The sequence below is a fragment of the Somniosus microcephalus genome, chromosome 21 (assembly GCF_052327205.1).
Source record: "Somniosus microcephalus isolate GS21.2 chromosome 21, FLI_Smic_1.0, whole genome shotgun sequence".
In the NCBI taxonomy this organism is placed as follows: Eukaryota; Metazoa; Chordata; class Chondrichthyes; order Squaliformes; family Somniosidae; genus Somniosus; species Somniosus microcephalus.
In genome coordinates, this window is record NC_141007.1 from 5,926,880 (window position 1) to 5,952,020 (window position 25,141).

At 53.7% G+C, this 25,141-nt stretch overlaps 2 protein-coding genes across 2 annotated transcripts in view; both read right to left on the bottom strand.

Moving 5' to 3' along the window:
- Positions 1-1,004, bottom strand: part of LOC147102564 (epsin-3-like) — a 108,171-nt gene extending 107,167 nt beyond the window's left edge. Inside the window, exons 1-2 of the mRNA XM_085964051.1 lie at positions 986-1,004; positions 121-248 (exon numbers count right to left, since the gene is read on the bottom strand). Coding sequence (XP_085820177.1) covers positions 121-248; positions 986-1,004 — 147 coding nt within the window. The remainder of the gene's footprint in view (positions 1-120; positions 249-985) is intronic.
- Positions 1-25,141, bottom strand: part of mrps7 (mitochondrial ribosomal protein S7) — a 1,172,241-nt gene that overhangs the window by 785,219 nt on the left and 361,881 nt on the right. The gene's annotated exons all lie outside the window — the stretch shown is intronic.

The window sequence follows — 25,141 nt, forward strand, 5'->3', positions numbered from 1 at the left end:
GGGCCGGGGTCCCGGGGGGCCGGGGTCCCCGGGGGGCAGGGGTCCTGGGGGACGGGGTCCCGGGGGGGCAGGGGTCCTGGGGGATGGGGCCGGGGTCCCGGGGGGGGCGGGGCTCTTTACCTGTGTTGCCTTCTCAGCTTCCTCTCTGCTCATGGCCAGCGCCAGTTGTAACTGCAGCTCCTCCTCGCCACTGGTGTGGGGCCGGGCCTGCTCCAGGTCAGGGTGAAATCTCGGAGAGGAGGAAGCTGCTGCAAAAACACAGGGAGAAGAGAGACAAACATCAATAATCAAACATTTACACCCAGAAACTCACTGATCCCGCACTCCACCAAAGATCAGTCCGGGGGAATGTGAGAGAGGCCCCACACCAGGCGATCCCAGTGGCGGGGGGGCACCCAGTGGTGGGGGGGGGCACCCAGTGGCGGGGGGGGTCCCAGTGGTGGGGGGGGCCCAGTGGCGGGGGGGGCCCAGTGGCGGGGGGTGCCCAGTGGCGGGGGGGGTGGGCACCCAGTGGCGGGGGGGGGTCCCAGTGGTGGGGGGGGCCCAGTGGCGGGGGGGGTCCCAGTGGTGGGGGGGGCCCAGTGGCGGGGGGGCACCCAGTGGCGGGGGGGCACCCAGTGGCGGGGGGGGGCACCCAGTGGCGGGGTTACTCCTGTGGGGCAAATAACCTGTAGAGCAGCCGGGGGACTGGGTGACGTCCAGAATATAAACAGCTGAAGAGCTTGTGTTCTGTGTTCTGCAGAGCCCACTTCATGACTTGAAACACTCAGCGAGGCTTGGAGGAGCCCGGATACAGTGATATATCCAGGAAAAGGCTTCCATTCCCAACTCCAGAGACAGTGGACAAACCCAACAACAAATCTGAAATGCGGGCGAGCGGGGGAGAGAGACTGGGGAATGGGGGTCGGGGGTCAGAGGTCAGGGGGAAGCGCCGCGCAACACTTCTACTGCTGCTGATGGGTTCAGGCCGCCATGTGCTGCTTACAGACCATAATAGCAGCCATTGGGATTAGGAGCAGCAGAGAGAGAAGATGGACCTCTTCCGGAGAAAGAGCAGGACTGACTGGGGGGGAGGGGTGCAGGGGGGGTGGGTGGGGAGTTGGATGGGGTACAGTGTGTGTGAGGGTGAGGAGTTGGATGGGGTACAGTGTGTGTGAGGGTGGGGAGTTGGATGGGGTACAGTGTGTGTGAGGGTGGGGAGTTGGATGGGGTGCAGTGTGTGTGAGGGTGGGGAGTTAGATGGGGTACAGTGTGTGTGAGGGTGGGGAGTTGGATGGGGTACAGTGTGTGTGAGGGTGGGGAGTTGGATGGGGTGCAGTGTGTGTGAGGGTGGGGAGTTGGATGGGGTACAGTGTGTGTGAGGGTGGGGAGTTGGATGGGGTACAGTGTGTGTGAGGGTGGGGAGTTGGATGGGGTACAGTGTGTGTGAGGGTGGGGAGTTGGATGGGGTACAGTGTGTGTGTGAGGGTGGGGAGTTGGGGTACAGTGTGTGTGTGAGGGTGGGGAGTTGGATGGGGTACAGTGTGTGTGAGGGTGGGGAGTTGGATGGGGTACAGTGTGTGTGAGGGTGGGGAGTTGGATGGGGTACAGTGTGTGTGAGGGTGGGGAGTTGGATGGGGTACAGTGTGTGTGTGAGGGTGGGGAGTTGGATGGGGTACAGTGTGTGTGAGGGTGGGGAGTTGGATGGGGTACAGTGTGTGTGAGGGTGGGGAGTTGGATGGGGTGCAGTGTGTGTGAGGGTGGGGAGTTGGATGGGGTACAGTGTGTGTGAGGGTGGGGAGTTGGATGGGGTACAGTGTGTGTGAGGGTGGGGAGTTAGATGGGGTACAGTGTGTGTGAGGGTGGGGAGTTGGATGGGGTACAGTGTGTGTGAGGGTGGGGAGTTGGATGGGGTACAGTGTGTGTGAGGGTGGGGAGTTGGATGGGGTACAGTGTGTGTGAGGGTGGGGAGTTGGATGGGGTACAGTGTGTGTGAGGGTGGGGAGTTGGATGGGGTACAGTGTGTGTGAGGGTGGGGAGTTGGATGGGGTACAGTGTGTGTGAGGGTGGGGAGTTGGATGGAGTACAGTGTGTGTGAGGGTGGGGAGTTGGATGGGGTACAGTGTGTGTGAGGGTGGGGAGTTGGATGGGGTACAGTGTGTGTGAGGGTGGGGAGTTGGGGACAGTGTGTGAGGGTGGGGAGTTGGATGGGGTACAGTGTGTGTGAGGGTGGGGAGTTGGATGGGGTACAGTGTGTGTGAGGGTGGGGAGTTGGATGGGGTACAGTGTGTGTGAGGGTGGGGAGTTGGATGGGGTACAGTGTGTGTGAGGGTGGGGAGTTGGATGGGGTACAGTGTGTGTGAGGGTGGGGAGTTGGATGGGGTACAGTGTGTGTGAGGGTGGGGAGTTGGATGGGGTACAGTGTGTGTGTGAGGGTGGGGAGTTGGATGGGGTACAGTGTGTGTGAGGGTGGGGAGTTGGATGGGGTACAGTGTGTGTGAGGGTGGGGAGTTGGATGGGGTACAGTGTGTGTGAGGGTGGGGAGTTGGATGGGGTACAGTGTGTGTGAGGGTGGGGAGTTGGATGGGGTACAGTGTGTGTGAGGGTGGGGAGTTGGATGGGGTACAGTGTGTGTGAGGGTGGGGAGCTGGATGGGGTACAGTGTGTGTGAGGGTGGGGAGTTGGATGGGGTACAGTGTGTGTGAGGGTGGGGTGTTGGATGGGGTACAGTGTGTGTGAGGGTGGGGAGTTGGATGGGGTACAGTGTGTGTGAGGGTGGGGAGTTGGTTGGGGTGCAGTGTGTGTGTGAGGGTGGGGAGTTGGATGGGGTACAGTGTGTGAGGGTGGGGAGTTGGATGGGGTACAGTGTGTGAGGGTGGGGTGTTGGATGGGGTACAGTGTGTGTGTGAGGGTGGGGAGTTGGATGGGGTACAGCGTGTGTGAGGGTGGGGAGTTGGATGGGGTACAGTGTGTGTGAGGGTGGGGTGTTGGATGGGGTACAGTGTGTGTGAGGGTGGGGAGTTGGATGGGGTACAGTGTGTGTGTGAGGGTGGGGAGTTGGATGGGGTACAGTGTGTGTGAGGGTGGGGAGCTGGATGGGGTATAGTGTGTGTGAGGGTGGGGAGTTGGATGGGGTACAGTGTGTGTGAGGGTGGGGAGTTGGATGGGGTATAGTGTGTGTGAGGGTGGGGAGTTGGATGGGGTACAGTGTGTGTGAGGGTGGGGAGTTGGATGGGGTACAGTGTGTGTGAGGGTGGGGAGTTGGATGGGGTACAGTGTGTGTGAGGGGGGGGAGTTGGATGGGGTACAGTGTGTGTGCGGGCGGGGAGTTGGATGGGGTACAGTGTGTGTGAGGATGGGGAGTTGGATGGGGTACAGTGTGTGTGCGGGCGGGGAGTTGGATGGGGTACAGTGTGTGTATGAGGGTGGGGAGTTGGATGGGGTACAGTGTGTGTGAGGGTGGGGAGTTGGATGGGGTACAGTGTGTGTATGAGGGTGGGGAGTTGGATGGGGTACAGTGTGTGTGAGGGTGGGGAGTTGGATGGGGTACAGTGTGTGTGAGGGTGGGGAGTTGGATGGGGTACAGTGTGTGTGGGGGTGGGGAGTTGGATGGGGTACAGTGTGTGTGAGGGTGGGGAGTTGGATGGGGTAGTGTGTGTGATGGTGGGGAGTTGGATGGGGTACAGTGTGTGTGAGGGTGGGGAGTTGGATGGGGTACAGTGTGTGTGAGGGTGGGGAGTTGGATGGGGTACAGTGTGTGTGAGGGTGGAGAGTTGGATGGGGTACAGTGTGGGTGAGGGTGGGGAGTTGGATGGGGTACAGTGTGTGAGGGTGGGGAGTTGGATGGGGTACAGTGTGTGTGAGGGTGGGGAGTTGGATGGGGTACAGTGTGTGTGAGGGTGGGGAGTTGGATGGGGTACAGTGTGTGTGAGGGTGGGGAGTTGGATGGGGTACAGTGTGCGTTAGGGTGGGGAGTTGGATGGGGTACAGTGTGTGTGAGGGTGGGGAGTTGGATGGGGTACAGTGTGTGTGAGGGTGGGGAGTTGGATGGGGTACAGTGTGTGTGAGGGTGGGGAGTTGGATGGGGTACAGTGTGTGTGAGGGTGTGGAGTTGGATGGGGTACAGTGTGTGTGAGGGTGGGGAGTTGGATGGGGTACAGTGTGTGTGAGGGTGGGGAGTTGGATGGGGTACAGTGTGTGTGAGGGTGGGGAGTTGGATGGGGTACAGTGTGTGTGTGAGGGTGGGGAGTTGGATGGGGTACAGTGTGTGTGAGAGTGGGGAGTTGGATGGGGTACAGTGTGTGTGGGGGTGGGGAGTTGGATGGGGTACAGTGTGTGTGAGGTGTGGAGTTGGATGGGGTACAGTGTGTGTGAGGGTGGGGAGTTGGATGGGGTACAGTGTGTGTGAGGGTGGGGAGTTGGATGGGGTACAGTGTGTGTGTGAGGGTGGGGAGTTGGATGGGGTACAGTGTGTGTGACAGTGTGTGTGAGGATGGGGAATTGGATGGGGTACAGTGTGTGTGAGGGTGGGGAGTTGGATGGGGTACAGTGTGCGTTAGGGTGGGGAGTTGGATGGGGTACAGTGTGTGTGAGGGTGGGGAGTTGGATGGGGTACAGTGTGTGTGAGGGTGGGGAGTTGGATGGGGTACAGTGTGTGTGAGGGTGGGGAGTTGGATGGGGTACAGTGTGTGTGAGGGTGTGGAGTTGGATGGGGTACAGTGTGTGTGAGAGTGGGGAGTTGGATGGGGTACAGTGTGTGTGAGGGTGGGGTGTTGGATGGGGTACAGTGTGTGTGAGGGTGGGGAGTTGGATGGGGTACAGTGTGTGTGAGGGTGGGGAGTTGGATGGGGTACAGTGTGTGTGAGGGTGGGGAGTTGGATGGGGTACAGTGTGTGTGACAGTGTGTGTGAGGATGGGGAGTTGGATGGGGTACAGTGTGTGTGAGGGTGGGGAGTTGGATGGGGTACAGTGTGTGTGAGGGTGGGGAGTTGGATGGGGTACAGTGTGTGTGAGGATGGGGAGTTGGATGGGGTACAGTGTGTGTGAGGGTGGGGAGTTGGATGGGGTACAGTGTGTGTGAGGGTGGGGAGTTGGATGGGGTACAGTGTGTGTGAGGGTGGGGAGTTGGATGGGGTACAGTGTGTGAGGGTGGGGAGTTGGATGGGGTACAGTGTGTGTGAGGGTGGGGAGTTGGATGGGGTACAGTGTGCGTTAGGGTGGGGAGTTGGATGGGGTACAGTGTGTGTGAGGGTGGGGAGTTGGATGGGGTACAGTGTGTGTGAGGGTGGGGAGTTGGATGGGGTACAGTGTGTGTGAGGGTGGGGAGTTGGATGGGGTACAGTGTGTGTGAGGGTGGGGAGTTGGATGGGGTACAGTGTGTGTGTGTGAGGGTGGGGAGTTGGATGGGGTACAGTGTGTGTGAGGGTGGGGAGTTGGATGGGGTACAGTGTGTGTGAGGGTGGGGAGTTGGATGGGGTACAGTGTGTGTGGGTGGGGAGTTGGATGGGGTACAGTGTGTGTGAGGGTGGGGAGTTGGATGGGGTACAGTGTGTGTGAGGGTGGGGAGTTGGATGGGGTACAGTGTGTGTGAGGGTGGGGAGTTGGATGGGGTACAGTGTGTGTGAGGGTGGGGAGTTGGATGGGGTACAGTGTGTGTGTGAGGGTGGGGAGTTGGATGGGGTACAGTGTGTGTGAGGGTGGGGAGTTGGATGGGGTACAGTGTGTGTGAGGGTGGGGAGTTGGATGGGGTACAGTGTGTGTGGGTGGGGAGTTGGATGGGGTACAGTGTGTGTGAGGGTGGGGAGTTGGATGGGGTACAGTGTGTGTGAGGGTGGGGAGTTGGATGGGGTACAGTGTGTGTGAGGGTGGGGAGTTGGATGGGGTACAGTGTGTGAGGGTGGGGAGTTGGATGGGGTACAGTGTGTGTGAGGGTGGGGAGTTGGATGGGGTACAGTGTGTGCGAGGGTGGGGAGTTGGATGGGGTACAGTGTGTGCGAGGGTGGGGAGTTGGATGGGGTACAGTGTGTGTGAGGGTGGGGAGTTGGATGGGGTACAGTGTGTGTGTGGGTGGGGAGTTGGATGGGGTACAGTGTGTGTGAGGGTGGGGAGTTGGATGGGGTACAGTGTGTGTGAGTGTGGGGAGTTGGATGGGGTACAGTGTGTGTGAGGTTGGGGAGTTGGATGGGGTACAGTGTGTGTGAGGGTGGGGAGTTAGATGGGGTACAGTGTGTGTGAGGGTGGGGAGTTGGATGGGGTACAGTGTGTGTGAGGGTGGGGAGTTAGATGGGGTACAGTGTGTGTGAGGGTGGGGAGTTGGATGGGGTACAGTGTGTGTGAGGGTGGGGAGTTGGATGGGGTAGAGTGTGTGTGAGGGTGGGGAGTTGGACGGGGTACAGTGTGTGTGAGGGTGGGGAGTTGGAAGGGGTACAGTGTGTGTGAGGGTGGGGAGTTGGACGGGGTACAGTGTGTGTGAGGGTGGGGAGTTGGATGGGGTACAGTGTGTGTGAGGGTGGGGAGTTGGATGGGGTACAGTGTGTGTGAGGGTGGGGAGTTGGATGGGGTACAGTGTGTGTGAGGGTGGGGAGTTGGATGGTGTACAGTGTGTGAGGGTGGGGAGTTGGATGGGGTACAGTGTGTGTGAGGGTGGGGAGCTGGATGGGGTACAGTGTGTGTGAGGGTGGGGAGTTGGATGGGGTACAGTGTGTGTGAGGGTGGGAGTTGGATGGGGTACAGTGTGTGTGAGGGTGGGAGTTGGATGGGGTACAGTGTGTGTGAGGGTGGGGAGTTGGATGGGGTACAGTGTGTGTGAGGGTGGGGAGTTGGATGGGGTACAGTGTGTGTGAGGGTGGGGAGTTGGATGGGGTACAGTGTGTGTGAGGGTGGGGAGTTGGATGGGGTGCAGTGTGTGTGAGGGTGGGGAGTTGCATGGGGTACAGTGTGTGTGAGGGTGCGGAGTTGGATGGGGTACAGTGTGTGTGAGGGTGGGGAGTTGGATGGGGTACAGTGTGTGTGAGGGTGGGGAGTTGGATGGGGTACAGTGTGTGTGTGAGGGTGGGGAGTTGGATGGGGTACAGTGTGTGTGTGAGGGTGGGGAGTTGGATGGGGTACAGTGTGTGTGAGGGTGGGGAGTTGGATGGGGTACAGTGTGTGTGAGGGTGGGGAGTTGGATGGGGTACAGTGTGTGTGAGAGTGGGGAGTTGGATGGGGTACAGTGTGTGTGAGGGTGGGGAGTTGGATGGGGTACAGTGTGTGTGAGGGTGGGGAGTTGGATGGGGTACAGTGTGTGTGAGGGTGGGGAGTTGGATGGGGTACAGTGTGTGTGAGGGTGGGGAGTTGGATGGGGTACAGTGTGTGTGAGGGTGGGGAGTTGGATGGGGTACAGTGTGTGTGTGAGGGTGGGGAGTTGGATGGGGTACAGTGTGTGTGTGAGGGTGGGGAGTTGGATGGGGTACAGTGTGTGTGAGGGTGGGGAGTTGGATGGGGTACAGTGTGTGTGAGGGTGGGGAGTTGGATGGGGTACAGTGTGTGTGAGAGTGGGGAGTTGGATGGGGTACAGTGTGTGTGAGGGTGCGGAGTTGGATGGGGTACAGAGATCAGCGGGGTACATATCAGGAACACTACAAAGACCACCACCACACCAACCGAGACCGGAGAGGATCCCCATGCAAAACAACATTATCAGACCTGCACCACTCCTGTCCCACAGGGGAATAGGACTGCTCCCAGCCAGACAGAGGGAGAGATGCACAGGACGTACGCAATACCTCAGACAGAAACAATCCATTAAGAGACAATAAGCAGATGTGCAGCAGCATCTACTTCCACCTGATGGATCAAGGACTAATTAATAGAAAGAACTGTAACCAAATTGTATTCACTTTTGTAGACAACTGGGGTGATCTTTTTTTTCCCCACACTTAGACACGACAAACACGTACCACTCTTTAACCTATCATAGAAAAAGATAAAACTTAACATGAAATCCTTATATATTTCGACCTGGAATATCCAAGGTCTACGCTCTTCACTGCGAGAAGTGAAGAGTAGGACCCCAGAGTTCATAGAGGAAACTAAAGATCTAGATATTATCATTTTACAGGAAACTTGGTATAAAGGAAAAGGACACACCGGCTGTCCCCAAGGGTACACTGAGCTAGTGGTCCCCTCCAATAAATTACCAAGTGTAACCCAAGGCAGAGACTCCGGAGGCATACTGATCTGGTTTAAAACAGAACTTAAGAATTACATCAAATTTATAAAAAAGGGCGAAAACCATATGTGGCTCAAACTTGAGAGGGAGATTATCTCAAACACCCAAGATGTTTACATTTGCGCACTTTATATCCCTCCAATCGATTACCCGTACTACAAAGAGGACACCTTCTCCAACATGGAGGGGGAAATTATCCAATACCAGGCCCAGGGGAACGTGTTGATCTGTGGGGACCTCAATTCAAGAACGGGCGAAGAACCAGACTTCACCAATAATCAGGGAAACAATTACGTATTCGGGAATAACCACTTTGACATCCCTTCCCTTCCATACAGGCATAACTGCGACAAGCTGTCAAATACCAACGGTAAACAGCTACTACAGCTCTGTCGAAACCTGGGTCTGTACATTGTCAATGGTAGGTTCATAGGAGACCTCCTAGGAAGATCGACCTACTGCTCACCTCTTGGCTGCAGCACAGTAGACTATATGATTACAGACTTGGACCCATCCTCTTTCAGAGCATTCACAGTCAAACCACAAACAACACTGTCAGATCACAGCCAAATTACTATGTTCCTCAAAAAGACAGAAACAAACAACATAGAAACACAACCCAGTAAACTGTACAACACCAAAAAATCGTACAGATGGGCCAAAAACGACACGGAAAAATACCAGAAAACAATTAGCAAAGCATCAACTCAAGCTCTCTTAGACACCTTTCTGGATAACATATACACTCACAATAAAGAAGGCGTAAACCGGGCAGTTAGTAAACTAAACAATATTTTTGATAATTTGGCAACAAATGCAAACTTGAAAGCTCGCAAGAACAAATCCAAAACAAAAAACTATGAAAAATGGTTTGACCATGATTGCCATAACATGAGGAAAAAACTTAGAAAACTATCAAACCAAAAACACAGACATCCAGAAAACGAGGAATTACGCCTTACTTATTGTCAGACGCTAACACAATACAGAAACACACTCAGGACCAAAAAAGAGCAATTTATTAAGAATACACTCAGCTCCATGGAGGAATCCATTGAGTCGAATTGTTTCTGGGACAACTTGAAAACACTACACAAAAAACAACACGACGATTTGTCCATTCAAAATGGGGACACATGGGTAAACCACTTTGAAAAATTATACCAGAAAAACACACTAGGACCAGAGCAACACCAAATACGCAAAAAACTTGAAAAGCTTGAAATGGCCATAAAAGATAACCAAAACCCGCTAGACGCCATAATAACAGAAAAAGAACTTCTTGAAAAACTCAAGGACCTGCGACCAGGAAAAGCTTGCGGGACAGACGGCATACTAAACGAGATGATTAAACACGCAGACGACAAACTGAAACTGGCTATCCTAAAACTCTTCAACTTGGTTCTGAGTGTCGGTTATTTCCCTGACATCTGGAACAAAGGACTCATAACACCCATATACAAAAGTGGGGACAAAATCGACCCAAACAACTATCGAGGCATCTGTGTAAACAGTAACCTGGGGAAGGTATTCTGTAGCATCATAAACAAAAGACTTATAAACTTCCTTGAAGAGCACAATGTCTTGAGTAAAAGCCAAATTGGATTCCTGCCAAAGTATAGAACATCCGATCATATCTTCACCCTACAGACCCTAATTGACAAACACGTTCACCATAACAAAAGCAAAATCTACGCATGCTTTGTAGATTTCCAGAAGGCTTTCGACTCCATCTGGCATGACGGTTTATTCCTGAAACTTATCGAAAGCGGGGTAGGAGGTAAAACATATGATGTAATTAAATCAATGTATACAAACAATAAATGTGCAGTTAAAATTGGAGACAAACAAACAAAATACTTCCCACAGGGGCGGGGGGTGACGCAGGGCTCGCCAATCTCACCGACACTCTTTAATATTTACATAAATGGATTGGCAAAACTACTTGAACAATCTACAGCACCCGGCCTCACCCTATATGAATCCAAGGTTAAATTCCTCCTCTATGCCGACGACCTGGTTCTGCTGTCACCAACTAAGGAGGGTCTACAGCAGAACCTGGACCTGCTGGAGTCGTACTGCCAGACTTGGGCCCTGACAATAAATCCCCAAAAAACCAAAGTCCTTGTGTTCCAGCAAAGATCCAAACAACATGGACCCACAATAAATTTCACAGTAGGAACAACCAAAATTGAACAAACCACTCACTACACATACTTGGGCTTAAAAATCAGTTCTACGGGAAACTTCAAACTGGCTGTGAATGAACTGAAAGAGAAAGCAAGAAGGGCTTTCTATGCCATCAAAAAATCAATCCAAATAGAAATCCCAATTAGCATTTGGCTCAAAATTTTCAAATCAGTAATTGAACCAATTGCACTCTATGGCAGTGAGGTCTGGGGACCACTAACACAACAAGATTTTGCAAAATGGGACAAACACCCAATTGAGATCCTACATGCGGAATTCTGTAAAAGTATCCTCCGGACTCAAAGGAAAACAGTAAACAACGCATGCAGGGCGGAACTAGGCCAATACCCATTAATAATCACTATCCAAAAAAGAGCCACCAAATTTTGGAATCACCTACAAATGAGCAACCCCCAATGCTATCACTACGACGCCCTGAAATGCCAAGAGCTGACCATAAAGAAGAATACCCTCAGTCAACTAGTCCTGGGACTCAATAAAGTAACTAATAACAATACTAACAATAACCAGCCCCAGGACAGTGACAGGGTAACACAAAGAATTCGACCCAACACAATCGTCGCTAAGCAAAAGGAAAAATATCTGTCATATTGGGCAGAAACAACAAAAACCCAAAGCAAACTCAATTGCTACTTGGCCCTAAACAGACAATACAACATAGCTGATTACCTGACCATGGTAAAGGATAACAAACTGAGAAGAACCTTGACAAGGTACAGACTTAGCGAACATAGCCTAGCGATCGAAAAAGGCAGACACAGGCAGACCAGGCTGCCAAGAGAAGACAGGATATGCTCTCACTGCAGTCAGGGAGTAGTTGAGACAGAGATGCACTTCCTCACAGCCTGTGGAAAATATCAGGGCATCAGAGAGAATTTCTATCAAAAATTCTCACAAATATGCCCTGAATTCAGAAATCTGACTGACAACCAAAAACTCCCATTCCTACTGGGGGAGGAGAGAAGCTGTGTAACACTGGCGGCACACTATGTTACAGCTTGCCATGAACAGAGGGACAACCAGTAAACTAAGACAAGAATATATATAAACAAGGCGAAAATATATTTATAAACTCAGGGATATACCTGTTTATACACTGTATGAATGGAACCGCGTTTATGTGTTCAACCATAAATGTATTTTGATGCTTTGGCAACATAAGATGTACCTTATCATGCCAATAAAGCGATTTGTATTGTATTGTATTGTATTGTGTGTGAGGGTGGGGAGTTGGATGGGGTACAGTGTGTGTGAGGGTGGGGAGTTGGATGGGGTACAGTGTGTGTGAGGGTGGGGAGTTGGATGGGGTACAGTGTGTGTGAGGGTGGGGAGTTGGATGGGGTACAGTGTGTGTGAGGGTGGGGAGTTGGATGGGGTACAGTGTGTGTGAGAGTGGGGAGTTGGATGGGGTACAGTGTGTGTGAGGGTGGGGAGTTGGATGGGGTACAGTGTGTGTGAGGGTGGGGAGTTGGATGGGGTACAGTGTGTGTGAGGGTGGGGAGTTGGATGGGGTACAGTGTGTGTGAGGGTGGGGAGTTGGATGGGGTACAGTGTGTGTGAGGGTGGGGAGTTGGATGGGGTACAGTGTGTGTGAGGGTGGGGAGTTGGATAGGGTACAGTGTGTGTGAGGGTGGTGAGTTGGATGGGGTACAGTGTGTGTGAGGGTGGGGAGTTGGATGGGGTAAAGTGCGTGTGAGGGTGGGGAGTTGGATGGGGTACAGTGTGTGTGAGGGTGGGGAGTTGGATGGGGTACAGTGTGTGTGAGGGTGGGGAGTTGGATGGGCTACAGTGTGTGTGAGGGTGGGGAGTTGGATGGGGTACAGTGTGTGTGTGAGGGTGGGGAGTTGGATGGGGTACAGTGTGTGTGAGGGTGCGGAGTTGGATGGGGTACAGTGTGTGTGTGAGGGTGGGGAGTTGGATGGGGTACAGTGTGTGTGAGGGTGGGGAGTTGGATGTGGTACAGTGTGTGTGAGGGTGGGGAGTTGGATGGGGTACAGTGTGTGTGAGGGTGGGGAGTTGGGGTACAGTGTGTGTGAGGGTGGGGAGTTGGATGGGGTAGAGTGTGTGTGTGAGGATCGGGAGTTGGATGGGGTACAGTGTGTGTGAGGGTGGGGAGTTGGATGGGGTACAGTGTGTGTGAGGGTGGGGAGTTGGATGGGGTACAGTGTGTGTGAGGGTGGGGAGTTGGATGGGGTACAGTGTGTGTGAGGCTGGGGAGTTGGATGGGGTACAGTGTGTGTGAGGGTGGGGAGTTGGGTGGGGTACAGTGTGTGAGGGTGTGGAGTTGGATGGGGTACAGTGTGTGTGAGGGTGGGGAGTTGGATGGGGTACAGTGTGTGTGAGGGTGGGGAGTTGGATGGGGTACAGTGTGTGTGAGGGTGGGGAGTTGGATGGGGTACAGTGTGTGTGAGGGTGGGGAGTTGGATGGGGTACAGTGTGTGTGAGGGTGGGGAGTTGGATGGGGTGCAGTGTGTGTGAGGGTGGGGAGTTGGATGGGGTACAGTGTGTGTGAGGGTGGGGAGTTGGATGGGGTACAGTGTGTGTGATGGTGGGGAGTTCGATGGGGTACAGTGTGTGTGTGAGGGTGGGGAGTTGGAAGGGGTACAGTGTGTGTGAGGGTGGGGAGTTGGATGGGGTACAGTGTGTGTGATGGTGGGGAGTTGGATGGGGTACAGTGTGTGTGTGAGGGTGGGGAGTTGGAAGGGGTACAGTGTGTGTGAGGGTGGGGAGTTGGATGGGGTACAGTGTGTGTGAGGGTGGGGAGTTGGGATACAGTGTGTGTGAGGGTGGGGAGTTGGATGGGGGACAGTGTGTGAGGGTGGGGAGTTGGATGGGGTACAGTGTGTGTGAGGGTGGGGAGTTGGATGGGGTACAGTGTGTGTGAGGGTGGGGAGTTGGGGTACAGTGTGTGTGAGGGTGGGGAGATGGATGGGGTACAGTGTGTGTGAGGGTGGGGAGTTGGATGGGGTGCAGTGTGTGTGAGGGTGGGGAGTTGCATGGGGTACAGTGTGTGTGAGGGTGGGGAGTTGGATGGGGTGCAGTGTGTGTGAGGGTGGGGAGTTGCATGGGGTACAGTGTGTGTGAGGGTGGGGAGTTGGATGGGGTACAGTGTGTGTGAGGGTGGGGAGTTGGATGGGGTGCAGTGTGTGTGAGGGTGGGGAGTTGCATGGGGTACAGTGTGTGTGAGGGTGCGGAGTTGGATGGGGTACAGTGTGTGTGAGGGTGGGGAGTTGGATGGGGTACAGTGTGTGTGAGGGTGGGGAGTTGGATGGGGTACAGTGTGTGTGAGGGTGGGGAGTTGGATGGGGTACAGTGTGTGTGAGGGTGGGGAGTTGGATGGGGTACAGTGTGTGTGAGGGTGGGGAGTTGGATAGGGTACAGTGTGTGTGAGGGTGGGGAGTTGGATGGGGTACAGTGCGTGTGAGGGTGGGGAGTTGGATGGGGTACAGTGTGTGTGAGGGTGGGGAGTTGGATGGGGTACAGTGTGTGTGAGGGTGGGGAGTTGGATGGGGTACAGTGTGTGTGAGGGTGGGGAGTTGGATGGGGTACAGTGTGTGTGAGGGTGGGGAGTTGGATGGGGTACAGTGTGTGTGAGGGTGGGGAGTTGGATGGGGTACAGTGTGTGTGAGGGTGGGGAGTTGGATGGGGTACAGTGTGTGTGAGGGTGTGGAGTTGGATGGGGTACAGTGTGTGTGTGAGGTTGGGGAGTTGGATGGGGTACAGTGTGTGTGAGGGTGGGGAGTTGGATGGGGTACAGTGTGTGTGAGGGTGGGGAGTTGGATGGGGTACAGTGTGTGTGAGGGTGGGGAGTTGGATGGGGTACAGTGTGTGAGGGTGTGGAGTTGGATGGGGTACAGTGTGTGTGAGGGTGGGGAGTTGGATGGGGTACAGTGTGTGTGAGGGTGGGGAGTTGGATGGGGTACAGTGTGTGTGAGGGTGGGGAGTTGGATGGGGTACAGTGTGTGTGATGGTGGGGAGTTGGATGGGGTACAGTGTGTGTGAGGGTGGGGAGTTGGATGGGGTACAGTGTGTGTGAGGGTGGGGAGTTGGATGGGGTACAGTGTGTGTGAGGGTGGGGAGTTGGATGGGGTACAGTGTGTGTGAGGGTTGGGAGTTGGATGGGGTACAGTGTGTGTGAGGGTGGGGAGTTGGATGGGGTACAGTGTGTGTGAGGGTGGGGAGTTGGATGGGGTACAGTGTGTGTGAGGGTGGGGAGTTGGATGGGGTACAGTGTGTGTGAGGGTGGGGAGTTGGATGGGGTACAGTGTGTGTGAGGGTGGGGTGTTGGATGGGGTACAGTGTGTGTGAGGGTGGGGAGTTGGATGGGGTACAGTGTGTGTGAGAGTGGGGAGTTGGATGGGGTACAGTGTGTGTGAGGGTGGGGAGTTGGGGTACAGTGTGTGTGAGGGTGGGGAGTTGGGGTACAGTGTGTGTGAGGGTGGGGAGTTGGATGGGGTACAGTGTGTGAGGGTGGGGAGTTGGATGGGGTACAGTGTGTGTGAGGGTGGGGAGTTGGATGGGGTACAGTGTGTGTGAGGGTGGGGAGTTGGATGGGGTACAGTGTGTGTGAGGGTGGGGAGTTGGATGGGGTACAGTGTGTGTGAGGGTGGGGAGTTGGATGGGGTACAGTGTATGTGTGAGGGTGGGGAGTTGGATGGGGTACAGTGTGTGTGAGGGTGGGGAGTTGGATGGGGTACAGTGTGTGTGAGGGTGGGGAGTTGGATGGGGTACAGTGTGTGTGAGGGTGGGGAGTCGGATGGGGTACAGTGTGTGTGAGGGTGGGGAGTCGGATGGGGTACAGTGTGTGTGAGGGTGGGGAGTCGGATGGGGTACAGTGTGTGTGAGGGTGGGGAGTCGGATGGGGTACAGTGTGTGTGAGGGTGGGGAGTCGGATGGGGTACAGTGTGTGTGAGGGTGGGGAGTCGGATGGGGTACAGTGTGTGTGAGGGTGGGGAGTCGGATGGGGTACAGTGTGTGTGAGGGTGGGGAGTCGGATGGGGTACAGTGTGTGTGAGGGTGGGGAGTCGGATGGGGTACAGTGTGTGTGAGGGTGGGGAGTTGGATGGGGGACAGTGTGTGTGAGGGTGGGGAGTTGGATGGGGTACAGTGTGTGTGAGGGTGGGGAGTTGGATGGGGTACAGTGTGTGTGAGGGTGGTGAGTGGGATGGGGTACAGTGTGTGTGGGGGTGGGGAGTTGGATGGGGTACAGTGTGTGTGAGGGTGGGGAGTTGGATGGGGTACAGTGTGTGTGAGGGTGGGGAGTTGGATGGGGTACAGTGTGTGTGAGGGCGGGGAGTTGGATGGGGTACAGTGTGTGTGAGGGTGGGGAGTTGGATGGGGTACAGTGTGTGTGAGGGTGGGGAGTTGGATGGGGTACAGTGTGTGTGAGGGTGGGGAGTTGGATGCGGTACAGTGTGTGTGAGGGTGGGGAGTTGGATGGGGTACAGTGTGTGTGAGGGTGGGGAGTTGGATGGGGTACACTGTGAGTGTGAGGGTGGGGAGTTGGATGGGGTACAGTGTGTGTGAGGGTGGTGAGTGGGATGGGGTACAGTGCGTGTGAGGGTGGGGAGTTGGATGGGGTACAGTGTCTGTGAGGGTGGGGAGTTGGATGGGGTACAGTGTGTGTGAGGGTGGGGAGTTGGATGGGGTACAGTGTGTGAGAGGGTGGGGAGTTGGATGGGGTACAGTGTGTGTGAGGGTGGGGAGTTGGATGGGGTACAGTGTGTGTGAGGGTGCGGAGTTGGATGGGGTACAGTGTGTGTGAGAGGGTGGGGAGTTGGTTGGGGTACAGTGTGTGTGAGGGTGGGGAGTTGGATGGGTAAACAGTGTGTGTGAGGGTGGGGAGTTGGATGGGGTACAGTGTGTGTGAGGGTGGGGAGTTGGATGGGGTACAGTGTGTGTGAGGGTGGGGAGTTGGATGGGGTACAGTGTGTGTGTGAGGGTGGGGAGTTGGATGGGGTACAGTGTGTGTGAGGGTGGGGAGTTGGATGGGGTACAGTGTGTGTGAGGGTGGGGAGTTGGATGGGGTACAGTGTGTGTGAGGGTGGGGAGCTGGATGGGGTACAGTGTGTGTGAGGGTGGGGAGTTGGGGTACAGTGTGTGTGAGGGTGGGGAGTTGGATGGGGTACAGTGTGAGTGAGGGTGGGGAGTTGGATGGGGTACAGTGTGTGTGTGAGGGCGGGGAGTTGGATGGGGTACAGTGTGTATGAGGGTGGGGAGTTGGATGGGGTACAGTGTGTGTGAGGGTGGGGAGTTGGATGGGGTACAGTGTGTGTGAGGGTGGGGAGTTGGATGGGGTACAGTGTGTGTGAGGGTGGGGAGTTGGATGGGGTACAGTGTGTGTGAGGGTGGGGAGTTGGATGGGGTACAGTGTGTGTGTGAGGATCGGGAGTTGGATGGGGTACAGTGTGTGTGAGGGTGGGGAGTTGGATGGGGTACAGTGTGTGTGGGGGTGGGGAGTTGGATGGGGTACAGTGTGTGTGTGAGGATCGGGAGTTGGATGGGGTACAGTGTGTGTGAGGGTGGGGAGTTGGATGGGGTACAGTGTGTGTGAGGGTGGGGAGTTGGATGGGGTACAGTGTGTGTGAGGGTGGGGAGTCGGATGGGGTACAGTGTGTGTGAGGGTGGGGAGTTGGATGGGGTACAGTGTGTGTGAGGGTGGGGAGTTGGATGGGGTACAGTGTGTGTGTGAGGGTGGGGAGTTGGATGGGGTACAGTGTGTGTGAGGGTGGGGAGTTGGATGGGGTACAGTGTGTGTGTGAGGTTGGGGAGTTGGATGGGGTACAGTGTGTGTGAGGGTGGGGAGTTGGATGGGGTACAGTGTGTGTGAGGGTGGGGAGTTGGATGGGGTACAGTGTGTGTGAGGGTGGGGAGTTGGATGGGGTACAGTGTGTGTGTGAGGTTGGGGAGTTGGATGGGGTACAGTGTGTGTGAGGGTGGGGAGTTGGATGGGGTACAGTGTGTGTGAGGGTGGGGAGTTGGATGGGGTACAGTGTGTGTGAGGGTGGGGAGTTGGATGGGGTACAGTGTGTGTGTGAGGTTGGGGAGTTGGATGGGGTACAGTGTGTGTGAGGGTGGGGAATTGGATGGGGTACAGTGTGTGTGAGGGTGGGAAGTTTGATGGGGTGCAGTGTGTGTGAGGGTGGGGAGTTGGATGCGGTAGTGCGTGTGTGAGGGTGGGGAGTTGGATGAGGTACAGTGTGTGAGGGTGGGGAGTTGGATGGGGTACAGTGTGTGTGAGGGTGGGGAGTTGGATGGGGTACAGTGTGTGTGAGGGTGGGGAGTTGGATGGGGTACAGTGTGTGTGAGGGTGGGGAGTTGGATGGGGTACAGTGTGTGAGAGGGTGGGGAGTTGGATGGAGTACAGTGTGTGTGAGGGTGAGGAGTTGGATGGGGTACAGTGTGTGTGAGGGTGGGGAGTTGGATGGGGTACAGTGTGTGTGAGGGTGGGGAGTTGGATGGGGTACAGTGTGTGTGAGGGTGGGGAGTTGGATGGGGTACAGTGTGTGAGGGTGGGGAGTTGGATGGGGTACAGTGTGTGTGAGGGTGGGGTGTTGGATGGGGTACAGTGTGTGTGAGGGTGGGGAGTTGGATGGGGTACAGTGTGTGTGAGGGTGGGGAGTTGGATGGGGTACGGTGTGTGTGAGGGTGGGGAGTTGGATGGGGTACAGTGTGTGTGAGGGTGGGGAGTTGGATGGGGTACAGTGTGTGTGAGGGTGGGGAGTTGGTTGAGGTACAGTGTGTGTGTGAGGGAGGGGAGTTGGATGGGGTACAGTGTGTGTGAGGGTGGGGAGTTGGATGGGGTACAGTGTGTGTGAGGGTGGGGAGTTGGATGGGGTACAGAGTGAGTGAGGGTGGGGAGTTGGATGGGGTACAGAGTGAGTGAGGGTGGGGAGTTGGATGGGGTACAGTGTGTGTGAGGGTGGGGAGTTGGATGGGGTACAGTGTGTGTGAGGTTGGGGAGTTGGATGGGGTACAGTGTGTGTGTGAGGGTGGGGAGTTGGATGGGGTATAGTGTGTGTGAGGGTGGGGAGTTGGATGGGGTACAGTGTGTGTGTGAGGGTGGGGAGTTGGGTGGGGTACAGAGTGAGTGAGGGTGGGGAGTTGGATGGGGTACAGTGTGTGTGTGTGAGGGTGGGGAGTTGGGTGGGGTACAGAGTGAGTGAGGGTGGGGAGTTGGATGGGGTACAGTGTGTGTGAGGGTGGGGAGTTGGATGGGGTACAGTGTGTGTGAGGTTGGGGAGTTGGATGGGGTACAGTGTGTGTGAGGGTGGGGAGTTGGATGGGGTACAGTGTGTGTGAGGGTGGGGAGTTGGATGGGGTACAGTGTGTGTGAGGGTGGGGAGTTGGATGGGGTACAGTGTGTGTGAGGGTGGGGAGTTGGATGGGGTACAGTGTGTGTGAGGTTGGGGAGTTGGATCGGGTACAGTGTGTGTGAGGGTGGGGAGTTGGATGGGGTACAGTGTGTGTGAGGGTGGAGAGTTGGATGGGGTACAGTGTGTGTGAGGGTGGGGAGTTGGATGGGGTACAGTGTGTGTGAGGTTGGGGAGTTGGATGGGGTACAGTGTGTGTGAGGGTGGGGAGTTGGGGTACAGTGTGTGTGAGGGTGGGGAGTTGGATGGGGTACAGTGTGTGTGAGGGTGGAGAGTTGGATGGGGTACAGTGTGTGTGAGGGTGGGGAGTTGGGGTACAGTGTGTGTGAGGGTGGGGAGTTGGATGGGGTACAGTGTGTGTGAGGGTGGGGAGTTGGGGTACAGTGTGTGTGAGGGTGGGGAGATGGATGGGGTACAGTGTGTGTGAGGGTGGGGAGTTGGATGGGGTACAGTGTGTGTGAGGGTGGGGAGTTGGATGGGGTACAGTGTGTGTGAGGGTGGGGAGTTGGGGTACAGTGTGTGTGAGGGTGGGGAGATGGATGGGGTACAGTGTGTGTGAGGGTGGGGAGTTGGGGTACAGTGTGTGTGAGGGTGGGGAGTTGGATGGGGTACAGTGTGTGTGAGGGTGGGGAGTTGGATGGGGTACAGTGTGTGTGAGGGTGGGGAGTTGGATGGGGTACAGTGTGTGTGAAGGTGGGGAGTTGGATGGGGTACAGTGTGTGTGAGGGTGGGGAGTTGGATGGGGTACAGTGTGTGTGCGGGTGGGGAGTTGGATGGTGTACAGTGTGTGTGAGGGTGGGGAGTTGGATGGGGTACAGTGTGTGTGAGGGTGGGGAGTTGGATGGGGTGCAGTGTGTGTGAGGGTGGGGAGTTGGATGGGGTGCAGTGTGTGTGAGGGTGGGGAGTTGGATGGGGTACAGTGTGTGTGAGGGTGGGGAGTTGGATGGGGTACAGTGTGTGTGAGGGTGGGAAGTTGGATGGGGTACAGTGTGTGTGGGGGTGGGGAGTTGGATGGGGTACAGTGTGTGTGAGGTTGGGGAGTTGGATGGGGTACAGTGTGTGTGAGGGTGGGGAGTTGGATGGGGTACAGTGTGTCTGAGGGTGGGGAGTTGGATGGGGTACAGTGTGTGTGAGGGTGGGGAGTTGGATGGGGTACAGTGTGTGTGAGGGTGGGGAGATGGATGGGGTACAGTGTGTGTGTGAGGGTGGGGAGTTGGATGGGGTACAGTGTGTGTGAGGGTGGGGAGTTGGATGGGGTACAGTGTGTGTGCAGGTGGGGAGTTGGATGGGGTACAGTGTGTGTGTGAGGGTGGGGAGTTGGATGGGGTACAGTGTGTGTGAGGGTGGGGAGTTGGATGGGGAACAGTGTGTGTGAGGGTGGGGAGTTGGATGGGGTACCGTGTGTGTGAGGGTGGGGAGTTGGATGGGGTACAGTGTGTGTGAGGGTGGGGAGTTGGATGGGGTACAGTGTGTGTGAGGGTGGGGAGTTGGATGGGGTACCGTGTGTGTGAGGGTGGGGAGTTGGATGGGGTACAGTGTGTGTGAGGGTGGGGAGTTGGATGGGGTACAGTGTGTGTGTGAGGGTGGGGAGTTGGATGGGGTACAGTGTGTGTGTGAGGGTGGGGAGTTGGATGGGGTACAGTGTGTGTGAGGGTGGGGAGTTGGATGGGGTACAGTGTGTGTGAGGGCGGGGAGTTGGATGGGGTACAGTGTGTGTGAGGGTGGGGAGTTGCATGGGGTACAGTGTGTGTGTGAGGGTGGGGAGTTGGATGGGGTGCAGTGTGTGTGAGGCTGGGGAGTTGGATGGGGTACAGTGTGTGTGAGGGTGGGGAGTTGGATGGGGTACAGTGTGTGTGAGGGTGGGGAGTTGGATGGGGTACAGTGTGTGTGAGGGTGGGGAGTTGGATGGGGTACAGTGTGTGTGAGGGTGGGGAGTTGGATGGGGTACAGTGTGTGTGTGAGGGTGGGGAGTTGGATGGGGTACAGTGTGTGTGAGGGTGGGGAGTTGGATGGGGTACAGTGTGTGTGAGGGTGGGGAGTTGGATGGGGTACAGTGTGTGTGAGGGTGGGGAGTTGGATGGGGTACAGTGTGTGTGAGGGTGGGGAGTTGGATGGGGTACAGTGTGTGTGAGGGTGGGGAGTTGGATGGGGTACAGTGTGTGTGAGGGTGGGGAGATGGATGGGGTACAGTGTGTGTGAGGGTGGGGAGTTGGATGGGGTACAGTGTGTGAGGGTGGGGAGTTGGATGGGGTACAGTGTGTGAGAGGGTGGGGTGTTGGATGGGGTACAGTGTAAAGACCTAGATATTATCATTTTACAGGAAACTTGGTATAAAGGAAAAGGACACACTGGCTGTCCCCAAGGGTACACTGAGCTGGTGGTCCCCTCCAATAAATTACCAAGTGTAACCCAAGGCAGAGACTCCGGAGGCATACTGATCTGGTTTAAAACAGAACTTAAGAATTACATCAAATTTATAAAAAAGGGCGAAAACCATATGTGGCTCAAACTTGAGAGGGAAATTATCTCAAACACCCAAGATGTTTACATTTGCGCACTTTATATCCCTCCAATCGATTCCCCGTACTTTAAAGAGGACACCTTCTCCAACATGGAGGGGGAAATTATCCAATACCAGGCCCAGGGGAACGTGTTGATCTGTGGGGACCTCAATTCAAGAACGGGCGAAGAACCAGACTTCACCAATAATCAGGGAAACAATTACGTTTTCGGGAATAACCACTTTGACATCCCTTCCCTTCCATACAGGCATAACTGCGACAAGCAGTCAAATACCAACGGAAAACAGCTACTACAGCTCTGTCGAAACCTGGGTCTGTACATTGTCAATGGTAGGTTCATAGGAGACCTCCTAGGAAGATCGACCTATTGCTCACCTCTTGGCTGCAGCACAGTAGACTATATGATTACAGACTTAGACCCATCCTCTTTCAGAGCATTCACAGTCAAACCACAAACAACACTGTCAGATCACAGTCAAATTACTATGTTCCTCAAAAAGACAGAAACAAACAACATAGAAACACAACTCAGTAAACTGTACAACACCAAAAAATCGTACAGATGGGCCAAAAACGACACGGAAAAATACCAGAAAACAATTAGCAATGCATCAACTCAAGCTCTCTTAGACACCTTTCTGGATAACATATACACTCACAATAAAGAAGGCGTAAACCGGGCAGTTAGTAAACTAAACAATATTTTTGATAATTTGGCAACAAATGCAAACTTGAAAGCTCGCAAGAACAAACCCAAAACAAAAAACTATGAAAAATGGTTTGACCGAGATTGCCATAACATGAGGAAAAAACTTAGAAAAATATCAAACCAAAAACACAGACATCCAGAAAACGAGGAACTACGCCTTACTTATTGTCAGACACTAACACAATACAGAAACACACTCAGAACCAAAAAAGAGCAATATATTAAGAATACACTCAGCTCCATGGAGGAATCCATTGATTCCAATTGTTTCTGGAAAAACTTGAAAACACTACACAAAAAACAACACGACGATTTGGCCATTCAAAATGGGGACACATGGGTAAACCACTTTGAAAAATTATACCAGAAAAACACACTAAGACCAGAGCAACACCAAATATGCAAAAAACTGGAAAAGCTAGAAATGGCCATAAAAGATAACCAAAACCCGCTGGACGCCATAATAACAGAAAAAGAACTTCTTGAAAAACTCAAGGACCTGCGACCAGGAAAAGCCTGCGGGACAGACGGCATACTAAACGAGATGATTAAACACACAGACAACAAAATGAAACTGGCTATCCTAAAACTCTTCAACTTGGTTCTGAGTGTCGGTTATTTCCCTGATATCTGGAACAAAGGACTCATAACGCCCATATACAAAAGTGGGGACAAAATCGACCCAAACAACTATCGAGGCATCTGTGTAAACAGTAACCTGGGGAAGGTATTCTGTAGCATCATAAACAAAAGACTTATAAACTTCCTTGAGGAGCACAATGTCTTGAGTAAAAGCCAAATTGGATTCCTGCCAAACTATAGAACATCCGATCATATCTTCACCCTACAGACCCTAATTGACAAACACGTTCACCATAACAAAAGCAAAATCTACGCATGCTTTGTAGATTTCCAGAAGGCTTTCGACTCCATCTGGCATGACGGTTTATTCCTGAAACTTATCGAAAGTGGGGTAGGAGGGAAAACATATGATGTAATTAAATCAATGTATACAAACAACAAATGTGCAGTTAAAATTGGAGACAAACAAACAAAATACTTCCCACAGGGGCGGGGGGTGACGCAGGGCTCGCCAATCTCACCGACACTCTTTAATATTTACATAAATGGATTGGCAAAACTACTTGAACAATCTACAGCACCCGGCCTCACCCTATATGAATCCAAGGTTAAATTCCTCCTCTATGCAGACGACCTGGTTCTGCTGTCACCTACTAAAGAGGGGCTACAGCAAAACCTGGACCTGCTGGAGTTGTACTGCCAGACTTGGGCCCTGACAATAAATCCCCAAAAAACCAAAGTCCTTGTGTTCCAGCAAAGATCCAAACATCAGGGACCCAAAATAAATTTCACAGTAGGAACAACCAAAATTGAACAAACCACTAACTACACATACTTGGGCTTAAAAATCAGTTCTACGGGAAACTTCAAACTGGCTGTGAATGAACTGAAAGAGAAAGCAAGAAGGGCTTTCTATGCCATCAAAAAATCAATCCAAATAGAAATCCCAATTAGCATTTGGCTCAAAATTTTCAAATCAGTAATTGAACCAATTGCACTCTATGGCAGTGAGGTATGGGGACCGCTAACTCAACAAGAATTTGCAAAATGGGACAAACACCCAATTGAGATCCTACATGCAGAATTCTGTAAAAGTATCCTCCGGACTCAAAGGAAAACAGTAAACAATGCATGCAGGGCGGAACTAGGCCAATATCCATTAATAATCACTATCCAAAAAAGAGCCACCAAATTTTGGAATCACCTACAAATGAGCAATCCCCAATGCTATCACTACGACGCCCTGAAATGCCAAGAGCTGACCATAAAGAAGAATACCCTCAGTCAACTAGTCCTGGGACTCAGTGAAGTAACTACTAACAATACTAACAATAACCAGCCCCAGGACAGTGACAGGGTAACACAAAGAATTCGACCCAACACAATCGTCGCTAAGCAAAAGGAAAAATATCTGACATATTGGGCAGAAACAACAAAAACCCAAAGCAAACTCAATTGCTACTTGGCCCTAAACAGACAATACAACATAGCTGATTACCTGACCATGGTAAAGGATAACAAACTGAGAAGAACCTTGACAAGGTACAGACTTAGCGAACATAGCCTAGCGATCGAAAAAGGCAGACACAGGCAGCCCAGGCTGCCAAGAGAGGACAGGATATGCTCTCACTGCAGTCAGGGAGTGGTGGAGACAGAGATGCACTTCCTCACAGCTTGTGGAAAATATCAGGGCATCAGGGAGAATTTCTACCAAAAATTCTCACAAATATGCCCTGATTTCAGAAATCTGAATGACAACCAAAAACTCCCATTCCTACTGGGAGAGGAGAGAAGCTGTATAACACTGGCGGCACACTATGTTACAGCTTGCCATGAACAGAGGGACAACCAGTAAACTAAGAAAAGAATATATATAAACAATGCGAATGTATATTTATACACTCAGGGATATACCTGTTTATACACTGTATGAATAGAACTGCGTTTATGTGCTAAACCATAAATGTATTTTGATGCTTTGGCAACATAAGATGTAACTTATCATGCCAATAAAGCGATTTGAATTGTGAATTGTGAATTGTGTGTGAGGGTGGGGAGTTGGGGTACAGTGTGTGTGAGGGTGGGGAGTTGGATGGGGTACAGTGTGTGTGAGGGTGGGGAGTTGGATGGGGTACAGTGTGTGTGAGGGTGGGGAGTTGGATGGGGTACAGTGTGTGTGAGGGTGGGGAGTTGGATGGGGTACAGTGTGTGTGAGGGTGGGGAGTTGGGGTACAGTGTGTGTGAGGGTGGGGAGTTGGGGTACAGTGTGTGTGAGGGTGGGGAGTTGGATGGGGTACAGTGTGTGTGAGGGTGGGGAGTTGGATGGGGTGCAGTGTGTGAGAGGGTGGGGTGTTGGATGGGGTACAGTGTGTGTGAGGGTGGGGAGTTGGATGGGGTACAGTGTGTGAGGGTGGGGAGTTGGATGGGGTACAGTGTGTGAGAGGGTGGGGTGTTGGATGGGGTACAGTGTGTGTGAGGGTGGGGAGTTGGGGTACAGTGTGTGTGAGGGTGGGGAGTTGGATGGGGTACAGTGTGTGTGAGGGTGGGGAGTTGGATG